We start from the raw sequence: 20,344 nt of genomic DNA, 5'->3' as shown, positions 1-20,344 counted from the left end.
TGGGGTGCATAGGCTACTAGCCTTTTGCCTGAACAGCGTTTAATCTTAATGTGACGAATGCTGCGTATGTGCCCTCTGTATGGCTGTGCGTATTGTGAACGTGGACGATGAAGAAGGGAGAGGGAGAGGCTACTTGATCGAACGACCAAGAGCCCAGGTTCTATATAACCGATCCACTGGAAGAAAAAGCGCAATTTATCATCACGCTTCTTTCCCTTCTCTCACGTCCATCCCTCTTTTCTCTCTTTTGTATTTTTTTTTTCACACGTAAAAGAGCGCATACCCCATCACGTTCTTTTTTTGTTCCTTCGTCTCTCTCTCTCTCTCTCTCTTTTGCACCCACTACCTTCATTACATCACACACACACTCACCCTTGCATATCATCATCCCGCTACTATCGGCTACCAATACCACTAAGAACAATGGGAAACAAGATCTCTACTTCGCGCAGAAGTCGCCTTTTATCTACCTTCTCGACCAAGCATTCGACGTCAAAACGGAAAAAGCACCTTTCACCGACACCGCCTCCGACCACTTCCTCAACAACTTACTCGAAATCAGGGTCCATTAACTCAAACCATTCCGTCTCAGACAGCATTATTCGACAAGGTCGCGCTTTTCACAATGTCAGCGAGTCCATTTACTGGCTTCCTAACGATGACGAAGAAATTGATCGTTTAGTCGGTGTAGGTGTTTTTCTGGTTTCCACCCCCTCTATATAACCATTGGAGAAGCTAAAACCTATATTATTTTAATCCCATTAGCAACACTTTGCCTTGAAAACATTGTTCGAGGGGTAAGTCTACTTTATGCGTACACAGACAACAGCTCATGCATGCAGTCGTCATGGAAACTATGCAACCACGTTTCCATGGAGAAATTAATTGACGCTCTCCCCTCTCTTTCTCTCCTTTCTCTCGCAGCAACGTTGCAAAGGAGATACTGCCGACACTCGAAAACGGCGCCAAAATTCTAGGTAAGCTTCATTTTTTATTTGCTCTGTGATGTTTTCTTCGTTAGAACAACGAATAGGGTCACTGAACAAAGCTTTTCAATTTTTTTACGGGTTCGTTGTAATACAGACGTAGGCTGTGGCCCCGGCACTCAGATCATGGTAATATTAAAAAAACAGCATATATCGTGTAATGTTGTGCACATTTCCTTATACAAACAATTTATATGGTGACATGGATAAATAGGATTTGGCAACCGAGTTCCCAGATTGCGAGCTTTTTGGAGTCGATTTCTGCGATGTGTTCCCAAGCGATATACGGCCGCCCAACGTCCAATTCTTGCACGCCAATGTTCTAGAACGTCTACCCTTTGATGACAACACATTCGACTTTGTCAATATGCGATTTTTCATGCTGGCTCTACGTCAAGAAGAATGGGTCATTGCATTGAAAGAAATCCATCGGGTCTTGAAACCTGGCGGTTATTTCCAATCACTCGAAGCCGGAATGATGGTTTGTGTCTGAAAATAGTATAACGCAGAAAAAGGAAGGTTGTAATTTATTAATACATGTGGCTCTTTCATACAGGATCGCGGAAATGATTTTTGCCTTTGGGTTGGCGATATCTGTAAGGACAGCACTAGACCTATGTATCATTACGCACTATGCACACCCCAACAAGACTTCCGCCTAAACATTTTTGCACTGTCACTTTTTTTTTTTATAGTCATGAATGTGATGCGGGAACGTGGTCAGGAGCCATACATTGCATTTAAGATTGGATCGATTATGGAAGAATGTCAGATAAAACATATCAAGAGTGACCAACGGGACACGTACCTCAGTAAGTAAAAAGCATAATTATCAATTACCGTAGACATCGAGTTACTAGGTGTTCTGTCTGCTGCTGTGCCCATAGCGTCACCGTCGTTATCAGTATTCGTGTTCTTATGAGAAACTGCTATTTGCGAATTCTAGGCAAACCAGACCCTCTGAATCGCGAGTTTTTATGGGATATTGTCAACATTGTCCGATCCGCACAACCCTTTTTGACAGGTCCTTTGGGCGTAAGTCCCGAGAACTTTCAACAATTCCTTCAAAAGTTTGAGCACGAGTGTAAACAACCTCCTGGAGCACAATGGCTGATTGCAGTAAACGTCGGACAGAAGCCGCTTTAAATTACTCACCTCCCAAGTCCCTCCTTACCATGCTGCACTTTTTCATGCTCCCTCTCCCTCTCTCTCATTCGTTTCAGCTCACTACTACTTATCAATTTTTTTCTCTTACCTTATTCTCTCTGCACATATTTTAAAAACACTCTTGCCTCTTTCCTCAAACACTACTATTGATACTTTTCCAGTAACTGCTAATTTTACGTACATACTATTACACTAAGATCAACGACGTGAAGACCCTGAATTTGCTTTTGGTCATGCCCTCAACCACCCACCCCTTTTTCTACAATCAGCAGTCTATACATCTTGCACTGCTCAACGAGCTTTTGATATATTTTTCCATTGTTCAAATAATTCCCAAAAAGTGATAATCTTCAATAGATATATCAATGAAGAAGTAAATATTAGATATTCTTCATTGAAGAACCTTGTTTTTGTTCCGAACGTGTCGTCTTTATAAAGCTACATATTCATTTTACCGTTGCATGTTTTCATGGGAGTCCCAGTAAACCATAAGGTACTGTATGGTGCTGTAGTGAAGAAGGAAAGATACTAACTCAATGAACTACTTTAGTTTCCATTACAAAGTATGTAGTTGTTAGGTAAAATAAAGATGATAAAGAAAGTGAATGCATCAAGTGCTTCAATTGTGTATATGTAAGTGCATCTTTCTGTTATTGTGTATTTTGCTGCTATCAGTGCGTAGTTCTACACCACAGTTAATAGAGAATCATCAGTATTTCGTATATATGCTATTGCTCATCATTGGTGATTTTATACCCTAACTGCATAATGGCCGAAATGGACCTGAGGAAATAACAGAAGCTCTTCCAGTGAGTTGATGAGTGTACCATCGGATACACGGGAGCAATAGCAAGGTCCATTCTGAGTGTGATGACCTATATTCGTGCATTACATCACCACACATGTAGGAATATCTTACATGCTTCTCATAAGCGTGTTGTATATCAGAATGATTTCCTTCCCTAGCTTTACTTAATCCGACTTAACTCGAACGTGCCGCTTAAGGGTTTGACGACGGCAAAAAGGGTACCCGAATATGAAGGGCTTCTATCATATTTTTTTATTCAATTCAGATAGATTTAACGCAGAACATGTGCTTTTTCTTTTGAATTTGAAACCCTGTTCTTATTTGCTTTTTAAAGCTTTGACGAGACTTAGCAGAGCTGCTTATATTACGCATACATATGAGAAAAGAAACAATAATTTGGAATAAGAAAGCTTTACGGATTTAGCTTAAATGTTACTATTACAGCACTTTGAGTACATAGTTCATATAAATAAATACTTCTGCTAGATCGAGAGGAGATTACAGTGTGTCTGCTACATTATCATTGAAAAGTATATCGAACGAAGGTCCATGAAAGAAAGGACGTTTTTCCCATTGATAATGAGATGCAAGAAATATAGCGCATAATACGTCTCGTCGCAGTCTTTCTTTAGCAAAGAATAAAGTCTCTAGTCACTGTGAACTCTTCAATTACAATAACATCACGGATACGATACATACTTACACATCCTTCTCTCAGCACTTGTTTCTGGCTCTTCCCGTCTTGGTTCTGCGCACATACTAATACCCAATTTTGCATCCTATCGTCGCTTCTGAACGCTTTCGTTATTATCTCTACTACATTATTAATTCATTGCTCGCATCCGATGCTTCACGGTAGGTCCATCTAAATCGAAAACACCGTTGGTCAGTAGTAAATAGTTATCATGCATGTATCAAAATAGAGTATTTTATGGACCAGTCAAAATCTTGAAGACTCCGCACGACGCGCGTGAAGCTTTCATTACGATTCGGTTCAATTGGACATAACTCACTTTTTGTTTTCTGCTGCGCCCTTTCTCTGCACCCACCCTTTGATTCATACGTAATGTCTGACCGACAACAGCAACAACAGCAACGACGTACTCAAAGCGGACAAGCCCCTGACAATGCGCAAACCATGCGGGCATCCTCCGGAAGACCACAACAACAGGAACAACAGCAGCAACAACAAGACCCGCAACTAACCGACGAAGTCCTCGCGTTCATTACTTCTGTCGAAGAGCAAGACACTGATCAAATGAAGTCATTGGCGACAAAATTGATGCAACTTTCCGAGCCGCAATATCAATCAGCGACTACGGGCAACCTGGATCCACTTACAGTGCTGGATCCTGCTGAGAATAGTCTCGGATTCCTGTTTTTCCTGCAAGTATCTTGAATAACTTCATGGATGACGACTCAACGAAAAAGCTAGTACGCGCACAAAAAGAAAACTAAAAGGCATTAATTCTATAAATATAGTACGGCTCGCTGTGCTGCTGTCACTGATGCCGATGTTGCCCAATTCCTCGTCCAAGCTGTTGATCACTTTGTACGTGTGTTTAAACCCGCGCAGCTGATGTATGCACCCGCAAGAAGTAAGTGCTGCACAATACAATCAATTAACCTAATAGATACGGAAATTCATCCATGTGGGTACCAATATGCTTTTATCAACTACTAGTCACCCATATTGCTCATGCTTTGGAAAATCTGTCCAAGGTGCTTCGAAACGTAAGGAAATATATATCTATATTTACAGTTAATGAAGTTAAGGCGCTAATGATCGATCCATTTACTCTGCATATAGCCGGTCATTCCTATCGTACCGCTTATGATTGCCATTGAAAGACTCACGCCTGAGAAGAATACACTGACGTCATTGCACGCTCCACTTGCAAAGGTGAATTAGCAAATTGCGTCGATTTTTGGATATGGGCTTAAACGACTTATTATCTTTTCATTATATAACAGGCGTCTGTGCTGGCCAAAATGTATCATCAACCATTGGAAGTGCTGGATTATGATATCGAGAACGTGAATCCTACAGTAAGCTTTTGATATGGGAATTGTATGTTGGAGAAAAAAGTAGTTAACAACCCTGTTTGTTTCGTAAGGATTATGATATCTCGATCAAGAGCTTCTTGTTATACCACTATTACAGCGCCATGATTTACATTGGCAACAAGAGCTTTGAGCGTGCTATTGAATTTCTGGTTTTGGTAAAGTTTCAACCTTTTTACGTCATATTGAAAGGGAGGAAATATTGAGCAGTATATGTCCATCCATCCTGTTTAGGTCATCTCGGCACCTGCTCAAGTCATTAGCGCAATCCAAGTCGAGGCTTACAAAAAGTATATTCTCACGTCTTTGATCCATTACGGTCGAGTAAGTCAATTAATTTAAATGAGCATACAGGAGGCAAGAATGAGGGCTCGCGTCACTGAGATTTGTATCTACACGTAACACTATTCTCAGGTTCCTCCGTTACCACGATATACATCAGTTATTCTGGAGAAACACTTCAAGAGCAAGTATCCTGTATACACTGAAATCGCAGATGCGTTCCAAAATGGCCTTCCTCAACTCAGAACTGCGGTGGACACGCATCGGGAAGCACTCACAGAGGTAAATGTGTGGTCTGTTTCGCTATATCGTAGCCATAAATAGAGAAACTCATATGAAAATTCTAAATTAAATGTAGGACTCCCATATGGGCTTAGCCAAACAGTGTATCGAAGCACTTCGTCGCAAAACAATTAGACGGTTAGGCGACGTTTATGTTACTTTGACGATGGGTGAAATGATGACTTTGCTTGCTGAAAAGGAGAAGCGAGACGTGGATGAAAGGGAGCTCGAATGCATGCTCGTTGCAATGGTAAATACCTTCATCCTCCCTCTTCTCTTCTTTTCCTCTCTATACTACAACAGTTTAATCATTTATGTGGGCAATTTTTACAGATTGAGAATGGCCAAATCTCTGCCAGCATATCTTGTATCTTGAACGATGCAGGTCAGGTTATCAAAATGGTTCATTTTGTGGAAGAAGAAGACAGTGGCATACCCGTGAATTTTGAAAGCCGGATCACAGACGCTACCAACTTGCGAAAGAAGGTTTCTACTATGGATAAGGCAGAAGGTTTGAGCAAAGAATTTCAAAGTAAAGTAAGTAATATTGTATAATTCGTTATCAGCTAGATTTGGATAGCGTTTAATGATATTATTAATCACGGTATATTGTATATAGTACATGATGATCAGCTCGCACGGTGAGCATTTCCCGGTGCCGATGGCATATGATGAGGATATGGATCTGCCTCTGGTTGATGATTCAAAATTGTTCTCATAAATGTAGGATGACTTGCAACAAAACAAAAATGCATACTACTCCTTCTTGCTTGGCTCATTAAATGCAATTTTCCCTGTTTTCCCACCTAGTAAGAAAGTATAAGGATTAGCGTACAGATTATATATAAAATGCCATAGTATGATGATGATTCCCCGCCCTCCGGCTCCCTTTACAAAATAAACAAGAAATTGTACATACTCTCACTAAGTGGCGGTGCCTTTACAGGTTTCTTTCTCTCGTTTTTCTTTTTGTTTTGTAGCCGTATTACGGAGACGGGTACTGGGGAAATATGCACAAGATATGTGGAGATAGAGCCCATTAGAAGTCTAAAGTGGAAGAATTACGTTAGGCGATTGGATGGATACGAAGGAAAGTATTGTCTATGTAAATACTTTACGTACCCTTTGACTGTTCCTCGACCCTTGCTACCACATACTACCATTGTCAACGGCAACTGTTGAATCTAATAGAACGACAAACAGTTGATTTAAACTTTTGTGGCACATCCTATTTCTACAGATTATGTCATCTTGCATGTGTGGAGCATCTATTACCTGAGTGGTTAAAACATCCTTAACTCGTCCAACGGCAGCACATGTGATGAGCGTAATATCAAAAAGCAGCATCTGATTTAATATTTTCCTTGCTTCTTTCGTCAGGGTCTCTGACGCTTTCTCCAACTGTGTAGCACATATTTGAAAAATAGAAATTTTAATTTTACAAACATGCACAAAATGTGTTCTTTTTTCTTCTCGCCCACCTAGTCCAATCTCTTTTCAAACATGATCCCTCTACTTACCTCCTTGGCCACTGATAAACCGGCAGCTTTAACAGTATCCGGATTATCCTCGCGATTCACAACCGTCAAGACATACAAACTATCTCCATCTCGCATCATCGTACCCATAGCCCATTCCAGCGCATAAAGACTTTCTTCACTGAAGTCGCACGCAGCTAGATACAACCGCCGTTTCCGCGGTGAGTCGTTTACTACACCATAACGACTGGTAACAATAATCCGATCGCGTTTGCGTTCTGTTACGGGTGGATCCGTGAAGACTAGCAGGTTCCGCCGTTTCAAAGACGCGCTTCGCTGCCGCACTAATGGATCGATGTAAGGAATGTGTCGATTGCTTTCTGTTATCCGTGACAATTCCTCATCAACAAAGCCTTCCTCGTCTTCTTCGGCTAGCGACTTGTTCGGCTCGGGTTTGGGTTCGATAATGGCTTCTTGGATCGCTACATCCTCTTCTTTGATTTGATTTAATTCCAGTACTTTTTCCTCGAGACCTGGGGTTGCTGGCTCTTCAGTTGTCAGTGGTAAGCCCAGTGCGGCAGCAAACTCGGCTGTGGCACCACTCATGATATGTTTTGCAGATTCTTAATAAGCCAAAAAGTAAAAAGGGAAACAAGGGTCGGAAAGAAAATGTATCTTTGGAAAGAAACTAGCCAGTACATGATTTTATGATTAAAGCGGGAAAAACTCTACATTTTGTTTGCGTCTCTCTTTGGTTGGTGCGTCTGTTCTTGCTGAGTTAAACCGAAGTGAGCTAAGAAAACAACAGCTGCTAAAATACACTTTTTTAGCGCAATATATCCAGATATCATCATGGATCAAAGCATCATATACGCCACCTCCTCAGAAAAATTTAAAGGTCCAACAAGATGTGAAGATATTAATAGATAGGTGAATTTCTTGCATACATTATGAATGAAGAACTACCGTCGCACCTACTGTAACTGCATAATCGGGATACCACGGATAACGGATGAAGCAGTTTCGGATTTAGAATCTTGCAAATTTTACTATGATAACAAGATAAAGTTATATGATGGGTGTTCTGTATTCGTTCATTTCATGATGACTACGCTTTCTAAGGGAAACTTTCGAAAAAATGCTCGAAGTACATACCTCCACCGTTGAGGCGTAACGAAAGAATATAGTCTATATTGAAATTCCTGAAAAGGTGCTTATCGGACGCAAGCGCTATTGAATATGTCTCTAGCTTATACGTAGAAGTTGCAATAGCTCTGTCTTTCTCGCCAAGGATAGCGCTGTACATCGTCGCACTAGGCTTTTTCACCATTGATGCTCTGTTCCCAGAAGAAGAAAAATGGTATATATTCAAACTTCGTCAATGAGGAGAGTTTCTTAAACTCTGCGGTAAGCTTTGGCTGTAGCCTGTTCTTTTGACTGTGGAAGCAATACTTGCCATCGAATCTGATGTTGGGTGCTACAAAAAGAATTGTTGCTAGGTCTCGATGACATGTAGTGGTAGTAATAAAAGCTTTATTTTCTTCGCTCAAGCATGAAAGCGAGGGTCAATCCTGCCTAATAAAATTGGCGTACAACCTACAGCGATATTTTAAGATATTCAGTATGAAGCATTACTTACCAGCACCTTCTTTCAGGTTACGGACTCTATAGAGATTCGGCCCTGTAAGTCATTTCAGTATAAAGGAGGCTCTTGGAAAACTCAAGAATATACTTGGTAATATTGCAGAAAAAAAGAACAAGAAGTCAATACAGTACCCGCTCGTTAAACCGATCACCTCTGTTTTTCGAGAAAGTGATCGGTTTAACGAATGATCGGTTTAAAGATCGAGGGTCCGCCATGTGAGATATAGAACTCGCTGGAAGGATCACCTTATGATGTTACACTATTACATGTAATGTTTATATACATTTCAGGCTGGGATGCTAGTTGTTGAGGGGGAAGAAGAAGAAGAAGAACAGGAAGACGTCAAATAGGTGATAGCGAAGATGAAACAAAAATACCAGCAATTGGAGGTAGACGATCTTCCTATCCTATTACTGTTGAGCCATTGAGAATTTGGACATCTGTGAAGAGAAGAATCAGGTCTTTGAAATTGATGCAATCTCATATCACCAATTTCACCAATTAAGCTATCATTAAATATTGTGCACTGTAATGAGTTGAAGAAACAGAGGCAAGTATGTAGAGTGCTGTTCAATATCAAATCCTGTTGGCGCCAACCTGAAATAACACAGTGAAGCATGGTAAGTTATTAGTTTTATTGACAAATCAGAAAGTAGTACACAGTGCTTTGTGCCTGGTTACTGAATGTGGAACACCTGTTGTAGCTAGTTGTAATTGTACGCCAGGCGGCAGAGACATGCGGCGTGTCAATATCTGTTTGCTTTTCTCGAGTTTCTATACTCCTCTGATTTATGCGAGTCTCGCTTTTTTCAGTTGCGAAAACTGGGGTCTTACTGCACTCTATGCGCTATTATTCAAAAAAAGAAATCATGGACCCATATACTATTTTTAAAGCGGAAGTGACGTACACTTGATACATTTCGTCACCATTGATTATGATTTCGCTTGATCAGCTATAGTATACGGAACACCAATGTTTGTTATGCATAGAACGTATAGCATTCACAAATTTAAAGCTGCTTGGACCTGAGAAGCATGTATGCAGGTATTAAAACCTGCTTAGCATGCTCTCTGTGCTACCACGACATCATTTATCCATTGACAGTGTGACGATGACTTGTAGGCTTTTGTGTGGAAAGCCTCACTCGATCAAAGGGCGTGTAGAGGATTCTATCCGCGCACTGATTCAAACGCCTTTTATAAAAAAAGATTGTGAACGTTTAAAATGGTTATACAGGAAGTCAAGGATAAATCAGGAAATGAAGAAGCGCGGATATGCTCTTTTGGTTTTATTTATTGCTTCTTGAGCTCCTCGACTAAAGCAATGTACTCCTTCTCGGCGTCTTCCTGGCTCTTGCCTTAAAATAATTCACAGAAAACAAATGTCAGTCCACTTTTTCTTCCCTGATTTCCCCTATCCTGTTCCTCGCTTGCTTGCTTGCTTACCCTTCAGATCTTCCCAGGCTTGCCACTTGTACTTGCCCTTGAGGTCGAACATACCAGGCTTGGCTAAACAGTTCGTAACAGTATGATTAGACCATGAGCTAGACTTCCCTAGGTATCAAATAAACTTACGGGTATCGTTGTCGCCAACGTTTGCCTGCTTGAACAAACCGTAGAGCTTCAACAAGACGTCGTCCGAGGGCTTGCTGGGAAGAACCTTGACTTCTTCAGCAGCTTTGGAAAATTCCTACAATGGAAATGCTCGCAGTAAGTACACATACAGGTTGGTGGGATTTGGCAAGCATTTGAGCTAAATTAAGAGAACTTACAGCAGAGGGCATTTTTTGGGATGTAAAGATGGTTAATGAAGAAAAGAAAACAAGTTGGCTGGCGCCTGACTTTTTTTATACGCAACCTCCAAGCTCCAGAGGACGGAGACTGTAACACAAGCAGGGTCCCGTTGGGTACATATTCATGGTTGGTCACATCAAACACCCAACAAAATACGCTTTCTTTTGCCTTTCCAACCATCTTTTTCAGCAAAAGAAGTATTTTAAAGAGGCAAATCATTGTTAGATCTTCTATACATTGTTATGTGTGTGGGCATCATCGTGCCAACGAGGATATCGTGTCATCACTTACGACTACGGTTTAGCTGCTACACCACCCGGGCTTTATTTTACATGTGAAGATTTTTCACGCGAGTTGGTCTCCGCTTAGAAAGTGCACGCGGCACCCTGCCCAACAGCTGTGTAGCATTTTGCATATGGTCCATCAATCCGATTAGATTTGCATGGTGTCGTCAGTGAAGTAGTAGGTGTGAGCGTTTATATAAAGCAGTGGTATGCTATGACTGAGCAAGAACAGCTTCGAATTAAGGCAAGATTACCATTTATCTCAAATTTCTCATGTTTGCATGTATCCTAGTAGTCTTGTAACTCAAAGGTTCATATAATAACAAGTTTCAATCTCCCAATTTAATTCACTTTGACTGGCAGCACAGTAACAGTAGTCAAGGTACAGCGATTATGAGCAATACCAAGTCATTTACAGTAGCATACTCTTTTCTTTCGGAGCAGCAGCTGGATCGCTCGAGAGAAATTAAGCACGCGTTTGTGTACCCAAACGTGAGGAAGTTACAGTTGTACCCCGGTTTTTGCAACCCCCGGGTTTGCAATTCCTCGTATATCTGCAACTTTTTTTGAAAAATTCAAAAAAAACTTAGTAGTTTCGCAAATTTGCAACTTGCAAATGAGTTTATACGATTTGCACGTTATCGGGGTAAAAACAGCTTCAATTTTTGCAATATCAACTGAAAGAAGCATCTGTTGCGGATTATGAGGAATAAAATGATACGGTTACTGCAAGATAAATATGTAAATATGAAGATGTATTTATTGTCGAAATAAAAATTATTACTTGGTAGTTGAGCCAGTAGAATCGGGACACATATATAGCACTGATTGGGTTGAATCAACAAAAGAAATGAAGAAGATATAAGAAAAAGTGAACACACTACATATAGATATAGAAATAAAATGTTTGCTCAAATGAGCTTTCAACTACATACATCGAAGAAGTCATCAAGGGATGATTGTCGGGAGAATGATTGCTGCCTGAGACTCTCTTGAATCCTTCGCAAAGACTTCTTTAAGTCGCAGTCATCGATATTATCCAAAAAGCTCAAAACTCCTGCAATTGCAACCTGTTTTTCTTTCGACGTTGGCCCTGGAATAGGCGAATCAGCGCTTTCGTCCACCGCCCGCTCAAGTGCTCGTCGTAGGTTCGATCCTCTTGCTTAGAGGTGAACTTGTGGAACGATTTTGTCATGCTTAAAAGAGCTAATAATTATCAAACCACTAGACAGCTTAATAAAAGAACGGTCTTATATATGCAAGTAGTAACATTTAGAGCTGTATGAATGTTTCCACAGAACGTATCGTACATAATCTCTGACAGATAAACAATGGGCTAGTGTTAATAGGATGACTTATCCAGTGTCTATTTGAAGCAGAATTGTTTACCCCGTTACTTGCAAATCCTCACTTTTTGCAAAAAAAAATCGGAAAACCCTCGGTTGCAAAAACCGGGGTACAACTGTATAAGTACTAAAGGTACTTGATATAGCACCAAGTTTAACTATAGGAAAAGAGCTAAAGTATACATAAGTTTTAAATGGCTCGTATGAATACAAAGAATTTGATCCACGTATGTCATAAAAGAGAGCCGTATGTGATGAAAGTAATGATGACAGCGATGGTGTTAGAAGTAGCTATCAGCACATAGGTAATGGTAAATGCATATATTCGATATTAAAGGTCGTATCAAATGAATTATCCCTGTAAGGTACTAGTGTACTATCTTGGAATATAGTAAATGGGTACCAAGGGATTTTGTCTGCAACAGTGGTACACTTATCACAAAGACAGAAAGTAAGCAGTCAGCAGTGACCTACACCCGGCCTTCAGACCCGAAGGAGGAATCTGAAATAAATGGTGACGAGTTAGACGGGTTGCGTGGATGAGCCCAATATACAAAGGTAGCAACTAATACAAGGCCCAGTCAGGCATTTTTGTGCTGTGATAAGGCGAGCTAGACTGCAGAGATAATGTATACAGGGTAACATTGGGCGTGACAATGTAAAGTTTCCGACAGTCTGAAGAAGATTAAAATGGCCTCCAAAAGATTTGTGCCAGGGGGGTGTTTCAAAAACTCGTTTTTCGCAGACGATATAAAAGCCAAAATGGCCTCGTTGGAGATCGCCTTGGACATCATCGTTCCGCGCAGGTTGTTCAGTGATGTATGTAATCTTCTTTTCTGTCCTCTGATGACATGTAACACTTACCTTCAGCTAATACAGCTGTTTTTATCCATAGTTTTGTACAACTGCTTCCCAATGCCGATCCACATTAGTAACAGCGGATTATGCTTCTGTTAGCAAATACGTTTATAATGTCATTGAAAAGTCGCGTTATCTTACTAATATTTACATGATGATTGTATCTATTTTACACGTTATTGTTGCATCACCGTGTCTGTGTGTGATGCCTGGCATTCCATAGCTTTACTCGTCCAATCATACCAGTAAGAATGACCGATTTTGAAACACGATACTCGCCGAGTGATATCACACATGCTTCACCGCTGAACGTGGGTTAAAGAGAGGAGTTCAATAGCTTTGAGCCTATTAAGGTTATACCTGTATCCATTGCCCTAGCTTATTTAAAACAAGTAATAAACTAAAATCTACGAAGACAGCAGCATTAATAAATATATAGCTAGATGATCTTCAGCATGGTCAAAGCTTTACGATATCCACCAATTGATGAGCAGCTTTAAGGACAAGGATTTCTGTGGTACCAGCTATTGGCGACGTCTGTGCGAGATAGTGCTGCAACAGGAAAAGTAGCGGGCAAGACAAAGTGGGATGTCATTTTACAGCCAGCAAGAAGCATTTGAAAGGTTGCGAGATTCTGACACGGCCGATCAATATGTAAAATCACCTGAAGATGCAGTGGGTTGGGAAGCTGATGAGAATAACGACTAGCCATTTTTAGCAGTGGTGAATGATTTTGTTTGAAAAAACGAAGTTGGGAAGATACGTTTTATAGAGTTAGAGAAGAGGGCGATTACCTATACAAAAAGTCACAAAGGCTCACTACAAGTGTTCGAAACAGGAAAACCCTGTGGTGAACCAAAGGAAGCCCTTAGACAATGATGTTCTTTAAGAAGTCACTCTACCCATCCACCGTTAATTTAGAATCTTTGTGTAACAATGATCGCGTCTCTGGGGTTGAACCATTTCCGGAAGTTAACAATTATATAATCGTCCTGTGCCCGAAATCTGCAGTGTTTAAATACTGCTGCTCATACATGGACTTTTCTCTCTCTTCACCCTCTCTCTCTACACCTTAAAACAATGTCAGATACGATCGAGCCTTTTGAAGTTCCATCCTTTCCATCAGAACAGCTTGCGCTACTTAAAGACAAATTAAGTAAACCCGTGTATCCGAACGAGCTCGAGGAAGATTACAAGTGGGATTATGGTGCTCCGAGCTGGGCTGTCAAGTCTTTGGCTAGCAAATGGCTTGAGAACTATGACTGGGAAAAGCCGCGCGCCGAAATGAACCGATGGCATCACTATCATACAATGATCGATGACTTGAAGATCCACTTTATACATGAACCTTCGTCAAACCCTGATGCTATACCTGTTATGCTTGTTCACGGCTGGCCGTCGACATTTTATGAATTTCACAAGCTTATCGAACCACTCCGTGATGGTGCCAATGGCGGGCAGGTAGGGCACTCGACTTTTTTAAATTATGTATACAGCTATCACTATAGCAAGAAGCATTCCTTGAATAAAGTAATTTTTAGGCGTTCCATGTTGTTGTTCCAAGCTTGCCTGGTTTCGGCTTTTCAGAAGCACCCAAGGCACGCGGATGTGGTGTGACAAAAATGGCGGAGATTCTAAACGCGCTAATGGTCAAATTGGGATATACACAATACCGTAAGTGAAGTAGAGTAAGTAGAAAAGTAGTAGTAGTTATAGTAAAATAAGAAGCGATACTAACGGTAATAACAACGAACGGGTTGCTTTAAAAAGTCCACCACGGGGGCGACTGGGGGGCGATTATTGGTAAATACATTGCTACACGTTACAATACCAACTGCAAAGCCTTCCATACTGGTCTACCTTTCTGTCTCCCACCACTTCCGACTCCGCGTAACCTGTTGTTCTATCCATTCAAAATCGCCAAGTTTGGTGCAAGTTTGTTGCTTGGATTTGACCGCGTGTACGGTAAAGGCAAAACTATTCTGAACGGTGCAACATTTGCCAATGCCGAGATGTATGATGGATGTGGATACAGAGCTATTCAGGGTACAAAGCCATATACGCTGGCATATGGATTGACGGACAGTCCGTTAGGGCTGATGGCATGGATGCTAGAAAAATACCACGAATGGTCGTATCATCCACCTGCCAAACGTGATATTCAAGCTCTACCCGAGACAATCACTCCCGAAGTCTTCCTGACACAGGTCTCGCTCTACTGGCTCACTAATACCATGTCGTCATCGATCCGTATCTACTATGAGTGCCTGCGTCAAAAGGAAATGCTCAAAGTTGTACTCCCACGTGTCAAGATTCCCGTTGCGATATCTGCTTTTGCATACGATATCTCCAAGGTAAGAGGGTTATGCTACAGTTCTACTATTGTGAATGGTTACTGATCCTTTATACTGTGTAGCTACCGCAAGACTGGCTCGAAACAGCCACGGATCTTCATCAGTATTCTGAATATGAATCTGTAAGTTCGAATCATTGCCACGAGAGTGATTTTCTCACTAACAAATGGATAAATACAACACATTTCAGGGAGGACATTTCCCTGGATTAGAGGAGGCGGAATTGTTGACTGATGACATCCAGAGATTCGGAAAGGTCTTGAAAACCAAGAAAGTCATCCAGTAGATCGTATACGGCTATAATCTTTTTAAAAAATCTTTTCTACAAGGTCATCTATCAAAATCAACGTGATTTAATGCACAGCGAGTTAAAGAATTTCAGAGTAGATTGTATAGTAGCTAACATTGGATAGTGTCGTGATTGCGTATATGTGTGTTATCTTTGGTAAACGCACGATGATCACTACTGACTAAGCAGCATGTCAGTGTCCTTTCAGACTTGTACAGTAAATGGCATGACAAGGCTTAAACATACATAGCCCATTTTAAATCAAGATTATGAGCACGTCTATATCTACTCTTCGTTAAAAACACATACTGTATCGTCAAGGATATACAGATGATCTGATTTTTTTAAATATAAATACCATTTTTTTCCTGCAACAAAATATCTTAAATCTTGTACCATCAAAGGTACAAGCCAGGTTGCCATAATCACTATTATTTTTTTCTGCTTCAAAATAACATCATCATACGCTACATAATATTTGGTCGCCGTAACAACGTCATCAAGCTCTTTCCTGCAGTGGATGCTTTGCAAAACGATTTTTTTCGACAGCAAACAAGATATACGTTTTCCCATTTTATTGTCGAAACGCCCGATCCAGCTGCAAAGATGGTTGTTATCCAACAGTTTTGCGTTTTAGGCATAGTCAGATTCGCAATCTATAATTATTATCAATTATCAGCATACTTATCCTTGCAGTGTGTTAGCATCGGCGCGTCATTTGTTATGGTGGCAGTACAACTTGTACTTGATACATAATACTAAGATAAGCGGCAAAAAATGCATATCTTTAGGCCTATATACTATATGTATACTGAATTATACAAAACCGGTGATATTGATCGAGAACTCCGTTGGCCTCCAGCGATTTTAAAGGCTCCAGAAACAGCAAAAAAAAATGAAAGAACATGTGCTTTGATAAGTGGATTGCCTTTCACATCAGCTCACCACATCTTGTACAGGATTTGCGCACGTGCATCGGCATAATGCTGGATATAATTTAATCGAACGTTTGACAAGATCTTGAAGGGTAAATGAATAGCACGAAATTTATGATTGACAGTGTATAATGGTATATTAAAGGCTCCAGGGTGATCATTTATTTTGATATACAAACAGTTTCATCTTCCTGTTCGCTGAACTCCTTTTCCTTCTCTTCTTCCCACCGATCTACCCCATAGGCAGTTGCACAACTCATGCAAATCCTATTTCCAACCCTGGCTTTAACAGCCCTCTCTTGCTGGAATGTGCTAGTGTTACCTGCGTACGGACAGTACCTGCATGAAATTGACTGGGTCAAGCGTCACCTAGCAACAAAATCCCCCTATCCGGTTCCTGACAGCGCCACTACTGATGCAGTCATCCGAGGCTATACGCTAGAGCAGCTCCAGCTTGTGGTGCGACATGGAAGAAGATATCCATCCGACGGTGATACCGAAGACATTGGCAAGGTACTCAAGAAACTCCAGCAGAGCAACAACAGGACGGCTCTTGACTGGCTCGACAACTATGAAAATGTGTACACTCCCGAACGGTCTGGATCGTTAGATGAAAACGGACAGCTCGAACAATATCTCCACGGCCGTCGAGTTGCCAAGCGCTTTCCAAAACTGATTGATGCAATTTTCGATCAAGACGTTCCTTCCGGCATTGACAGCGCTTCTTCGGAATCGGCTCGCACATTGCAATCTGCAACGGCTTTCCACATGGGTTTGTTTGAAGGTCAAGGCGCCCTTGGTAGATCCAAACAGTTCGCGGTTCCATCTTTTATGTATCCGACCCAGGGTGACAAGCTCATTAGTATCGACGACAATTGTCCCCGGTGGGACCTTGCAAGAGAAAACAGCAATGTCCAGTCTGACTTGTATGGAGCACAGACCCAGACGGTGACGGCCCAGCGGTTGTCAGAAGCATTTGGCGTTTATTTAACGGCCGATGATGTTGAGGCTATTTACAGTGGTTGTTGCTTTGATGTCGCCCACCGCAACCGACCTGATACCTTTTGCTCGTTACTTAGTCGTCAAGAAATTCTTGAGGCCGAGTATCGCGAAGATTTGAGTTACTTTTATAAGTACTCGTATGGCGGGTTGCCCTTGAACGGCCAGGTCGCGTGCGCGCTCATGCAAAGCATCATGAACCATATCGAAAATGAAGATACTCGTTTGGTTTTGAAGGTCGGTCATACTCAAACGGTGCTCTTTCTTCAGACCTTCTTGGGTGTCAGCCAGAACAAGCAAATGCTTTATGCCAACTCATCTCAATCCGTCATCGACCAGCGTGTTTTTCGTACCTCAAATATCGCCACGATGGCGTCTAATGTCGAATTCCAGCTCCTCAGCAAAGGTGAAAATCGATTTGTGCGTGTTCTTGTTTCCGAGATACCCGTGTTAGTGCCAGGCTGCAAAGGCGAAGAAATCTGTCCGTTACAGACATTCAAGGAGGCTTTATCACCCAAAATCAAATGCGACTTTGATGAAGTCTGCCAGGGATAACTGCTTTCTAGAATAGTGTATGCTGTATTCATATGCTATGTTACTTATGCCAATATTAGAGGATCGACAAAATGATGTAGTACATTATATGGCACCCCTCTTATTTGTTTGCTCTTACACCATCATACGCTTTGATTTATATATTACATATTGTAGCATATAATATTACTACTGCTTTCAGTTTAAATTTCCTCTGACCCTAATTATAATTTTAAACTTTGTGCCATGCATATAATACTATGCAGTACGGCGCTCAACAAACTTGCTGCTCGAGGATACACTGCGATTCCAATAGGTGCAGAAAAGCGCAACTAGCATAATCATACTAAGAAGGTATGTACTTCTAAAACATAGTGATCGATGCGTTCTCATTACCTTGACGAAAAGCATGTTTAGCATCTGCATAGTGTTCTTGCAAAGTTGCAATCATCTTTGACTCTTGTTCCTGAAAAGTAGTTATGCGTCCTCCTTACAGTATCACATCAAGAAAAGAAAGGAACTAACGGGTATTATAAGCAATTCATAGTGTATGTGTCTTACTCCTTACTCAAAGAAATTCTGCAGAACTAAATTCTAGAGTGGCAGCAGATGGCAAGTACGTTTTGCTGTTACAGTCGAATTAGCAACACGTAATACTCATTTAAAAAGGACACTGAAAATTAAATGCAATGGATTTATGTTTTGACTATAAAGCAATATATATCAGTAGAGAACTAGGCTCTATGTGTAAGTGCTAGTAAAATCATAAATTATTGGCATCCATGATGTTCCGCTTGCCTCTGCTGTGAGTTGCTCACCTTTGAAAAATATCAAGGGCCAGTAGACTACACAATATGCGTAGCAAAGTATGCGCCAAACCATTCCCTCGCAACATAACCTACACAGAGGAAAGATGCAGACACACAGAGCTCCAGCAAAACGCCCCGCATAAAGGAGTTGATTGGGAATAGCTCCGAACGACAGTTTGGGGAGCAGTGAGATATTGGGGGAAAGGCGATACGTCACTATTTAAAGCCTATGAGTTTACCTCATCAAAAAAACCGTAGAATCTTCTCTTCAATCGCCACGATGCTTTTATATACCACCTACCCAATATTGAAACTTTTTGTTGGTATTATTACCCTTATTATCACGCAGAAAGCAACAGCATTGCCTCCACATGTGCATGATATCAACAATCTTCGCCGACATCTTGCAACTAAGACACCATATATTGCCGATCCAAAGCCGCCAGTAGACACTATTGGTGAGCATTATGATGTTCGACAGTTCCTCATGGTGAGCCGACATGGTACACGTTATCCTTCGGTAGGCGATTCGGAGGATATTGCCCGGATCATTGCACACCTCAAAACAAGCCAGAACAAAGCAGCAGTTGGATGGCTTGCAGCATACGATAATGTGTATCCCGTGCGTCGTGGAAAAGAACTCGATCGAAATGGCATGCGTGAGGTATACGACTACGGGCATCGAATGGCACGCAGTCATCCCGGACTTATCGAAGAGATACTGGACGATGATGTTTTTCTGTACTATTCCTCACTCGCATCGTGGTCCAAACGCACTGCTCAATCGGCCATTGGTTTCCAGACCGGTCTTTTTGAAGAACATCACAACAGTTTGTTGGACATCGATCTTTTGGGTAGTGGCAGGAACAATCAGCTTTTCGCTCCGCTTCAAACGTTGTTCTTTGAAAACGGAACTAGCGTTGCTCAGGCAGATATATGCAGTCGGTGGAAGACAGAAGTGGAAGCGAATCCCGGTACGATGGCTGAAGCAAACGAATATAAGACTATCCATGTTGGCAAGATAGCTGCACGACTTTCTCGAGAACTCGGTATAACCATGACAACAGATGATGTCGAAGCGGTTTACACTGGCTGTAAATTCGATATCACTCACAGAAACCGCATTGACACCTTTTGCACTCTCCTGGCCCACGAGGATATCTCAGTCTTAGAGTACCGTCAAGATCTGGAGTACTACTACATGTATTCATACGGAACAGAGACTAACGCCAATATGGCGTGTGTACTAATTCAGAGCGTCATGGAAAATATGGAGAATGCCGTTGGCGGAAAGGAGGATTATACCCGGATGGACATCAAGTACCTGCATTCGGAATCGGTCTTTTTCGTCGCAACATTTTTAGGTCTATACAAGGATGATCAAAAACTACGGGCAGATTGGAGTCAGCAAGAAATCAACGACCGCAAGT

General features: G+C 41.3%; 7 protein-coding genes across 7 annotated transcripts; 5 read left to right on the top strand and 2 right to left on the bottom strand.

Annotated features, from left to right (window-relative positions):
• The first annotated feature begins 198 nt into the window (after positions 1 to 198).
• BDB00DRAFT_263310 (S-adenosyl-L-methionine-dependent methyltransferase) lies at positions 199 to 2,362 on the top strand. Its single transcript, XM_053116703.1, has 8 exons — positions 199 to 687; positions 766 to 797; positions 925 to 977; positions 1,084 to 1,115; positions 1,201 to 1,467; positions 1,543 to 1,582; positions 1,682 to 1,798; positions 1,933 to 2,362. Exons 1-8 carry the CDS (start codon positions 424 to 426, stop codon positions 2,130 to 2,132), a joined length of 1,005 nt encoding a protein of 334 aa, XP_052972368.1. The 5' UTR covers positions 199 to 423; the 3' UTR covers positions 2,133 to 2,362.
• Positions 2,363 to 3,868: 1,506 nt separating this feature from the next.
• On the top strand, positions 3,869 to 6,520 carry BDB00DRAFT_863057 (uncharacterized protein). Its single transcript, XM_053126111.1, has 11 exons — positions 3,869 to 4,347; positions 4,444 to 4,559; positions 4,646 to 4,695; positions 4,772 to 4,864; positions 4,936 to 5,010; positions 5,079 to 5,183; positions 5,260 to 5,349; positions 5,440 to 5,589; positions 5,666 to 5,839; positions 5,923 to 6,126; positions 6,209 to 6,520. The coding sequence occupies exons 1-11, from the start codon at positions 4,028 to 4,030 to the stop codon at positions 6,308 to 6,310; spliced, it is 1,479 nt and encodes a 492-aa protein (XP_052972367.1). The 5' UTR covers positions 3,869 to 4,027; the 3' UTR covers positions 6,311 to 6,520.
• BDB00DRAFT_263284 (uncharacterized protein) lies at positions 6,312 to 7,834 on the bottom strand. Its single transcript, XM_053116702.1, has 4 exons — positions 7,110 to 7,834; positions 6,865 to 6,990; positions 6,712 to 6,773; positions 6,312 to 6,636 (listed from the first exon to the last, which is right to left on the bottom strand). Exons 1-4 carry the CDS (start codon positions 7,671 to 7,673, stop codon positions 6,480 to 6,482), a joined length of 909 nt encoding a protein of 302 aa, XP_052972366.1. The 5' UTR covers positions 7,674 to 7,834; the 3' UTR covers positions 6,312 to 6,479.
• A 2,171-nt stretch (positions 7,835 to 10,005) lies between these two features.
• Positions 10,006 to 10,496, bottom strand: BDB00DRAFT_880192 (putative acyl-coA-binding protein; the record flags this gene model as incomplete). The annotated part of the gene is made up of 4 exons (XM_053127965.1): positions 10,006 to 10,070; positions 10,159 to 10,221; positions 10,288 to 10,402; positions 10,485 to 10,496. The coding sequence occupies 4 exons, from the start codon at positions 10,494 to 10,496 to the stop codon at positions 10,006 to 10,008; spliced, it is 255 nt and encodes an 84-aa protein (XP_052972365.1).
• A 3,503-nt stretch (positions 10,497 to 13,999) lies between these two features.
• On the top strand, positions 14,000 to 16,010 carry BDB00DRAFT_863048 (Alpha/Beta hydrolase protein). The gene is made up of 5 exons (XM_053126110.1): positions 14,000 to 14,455; positions 14,536 to 14,668; positions 14,765 to 15,348; positions 15,411 to 15,470; positions 15,539 to 16,010. Exons 1-5 carry the CDS (start codon positions 14,075 to 14,077, stop codon positions 15,632 to 15,634), a joined length of 1,254 nt encoding a protein of 417 aa, XP_052972364.1. The 5' UTR covers positions 14,000 to 14,074; the 3' UTR covers positions 15,635 to 16,010.
• Positions 16,011 to 16,628: 618 nt separating this feature from the next.
• Positions 16,629 to 18,400, top strand: BDB00DRAFT_863045 (histidine phosphatase superfamily). The gene has a single exon (XM_053126109.1). The coding sequence runs from the start codon at positions 16,831 to 16,833 to the stop codon at positions 18,124 to 18,126; it is 1,296 nt and encodes a 431-aa protein (XP_052972363.1). The 5' UTR covers positions 16,629 to 16,830; the 3' UTR covers positions 18,127 to 18,400.
• Positions 18,401 to 19,194: 794 nt separating this feature from the next.
• Positions 19,195 to 20,317, top strand: BDB00DRAFT_880189 (histidine phosphatase superfamily; the record flags this gene model as incomplete). Its single annotated transcript, XM_053127964.1, has 1 exon — positions 19,195 to 20,317. A coding segment is annotated over one exon (1,123 nt), but the record flags the coding sequence as incomplete, so codon positions are not given.
• Between the last annotated feature and the right edge of the window lie 27 nt (positions 20,318 to 20,344).

The sequence above is a fragment of the Zychaea mexicana genome, assembly GCF_025766255.1.
Source record: "Zychaea mexicana strain RSA 1403 chromosome Unknown BDB00scaffold_222, whole genome shotgun sequence".
Taxonomy (NCBI): Eukaryota; Fungi; Mucoromycota; class Mucoromycetes; order Mucorales; family Lichtheimiaceae; genus Zychaea; species Zychaea mexicana.
This window is presented reverse-complemented; position numbering and strand designations above follow the sequence as displayed.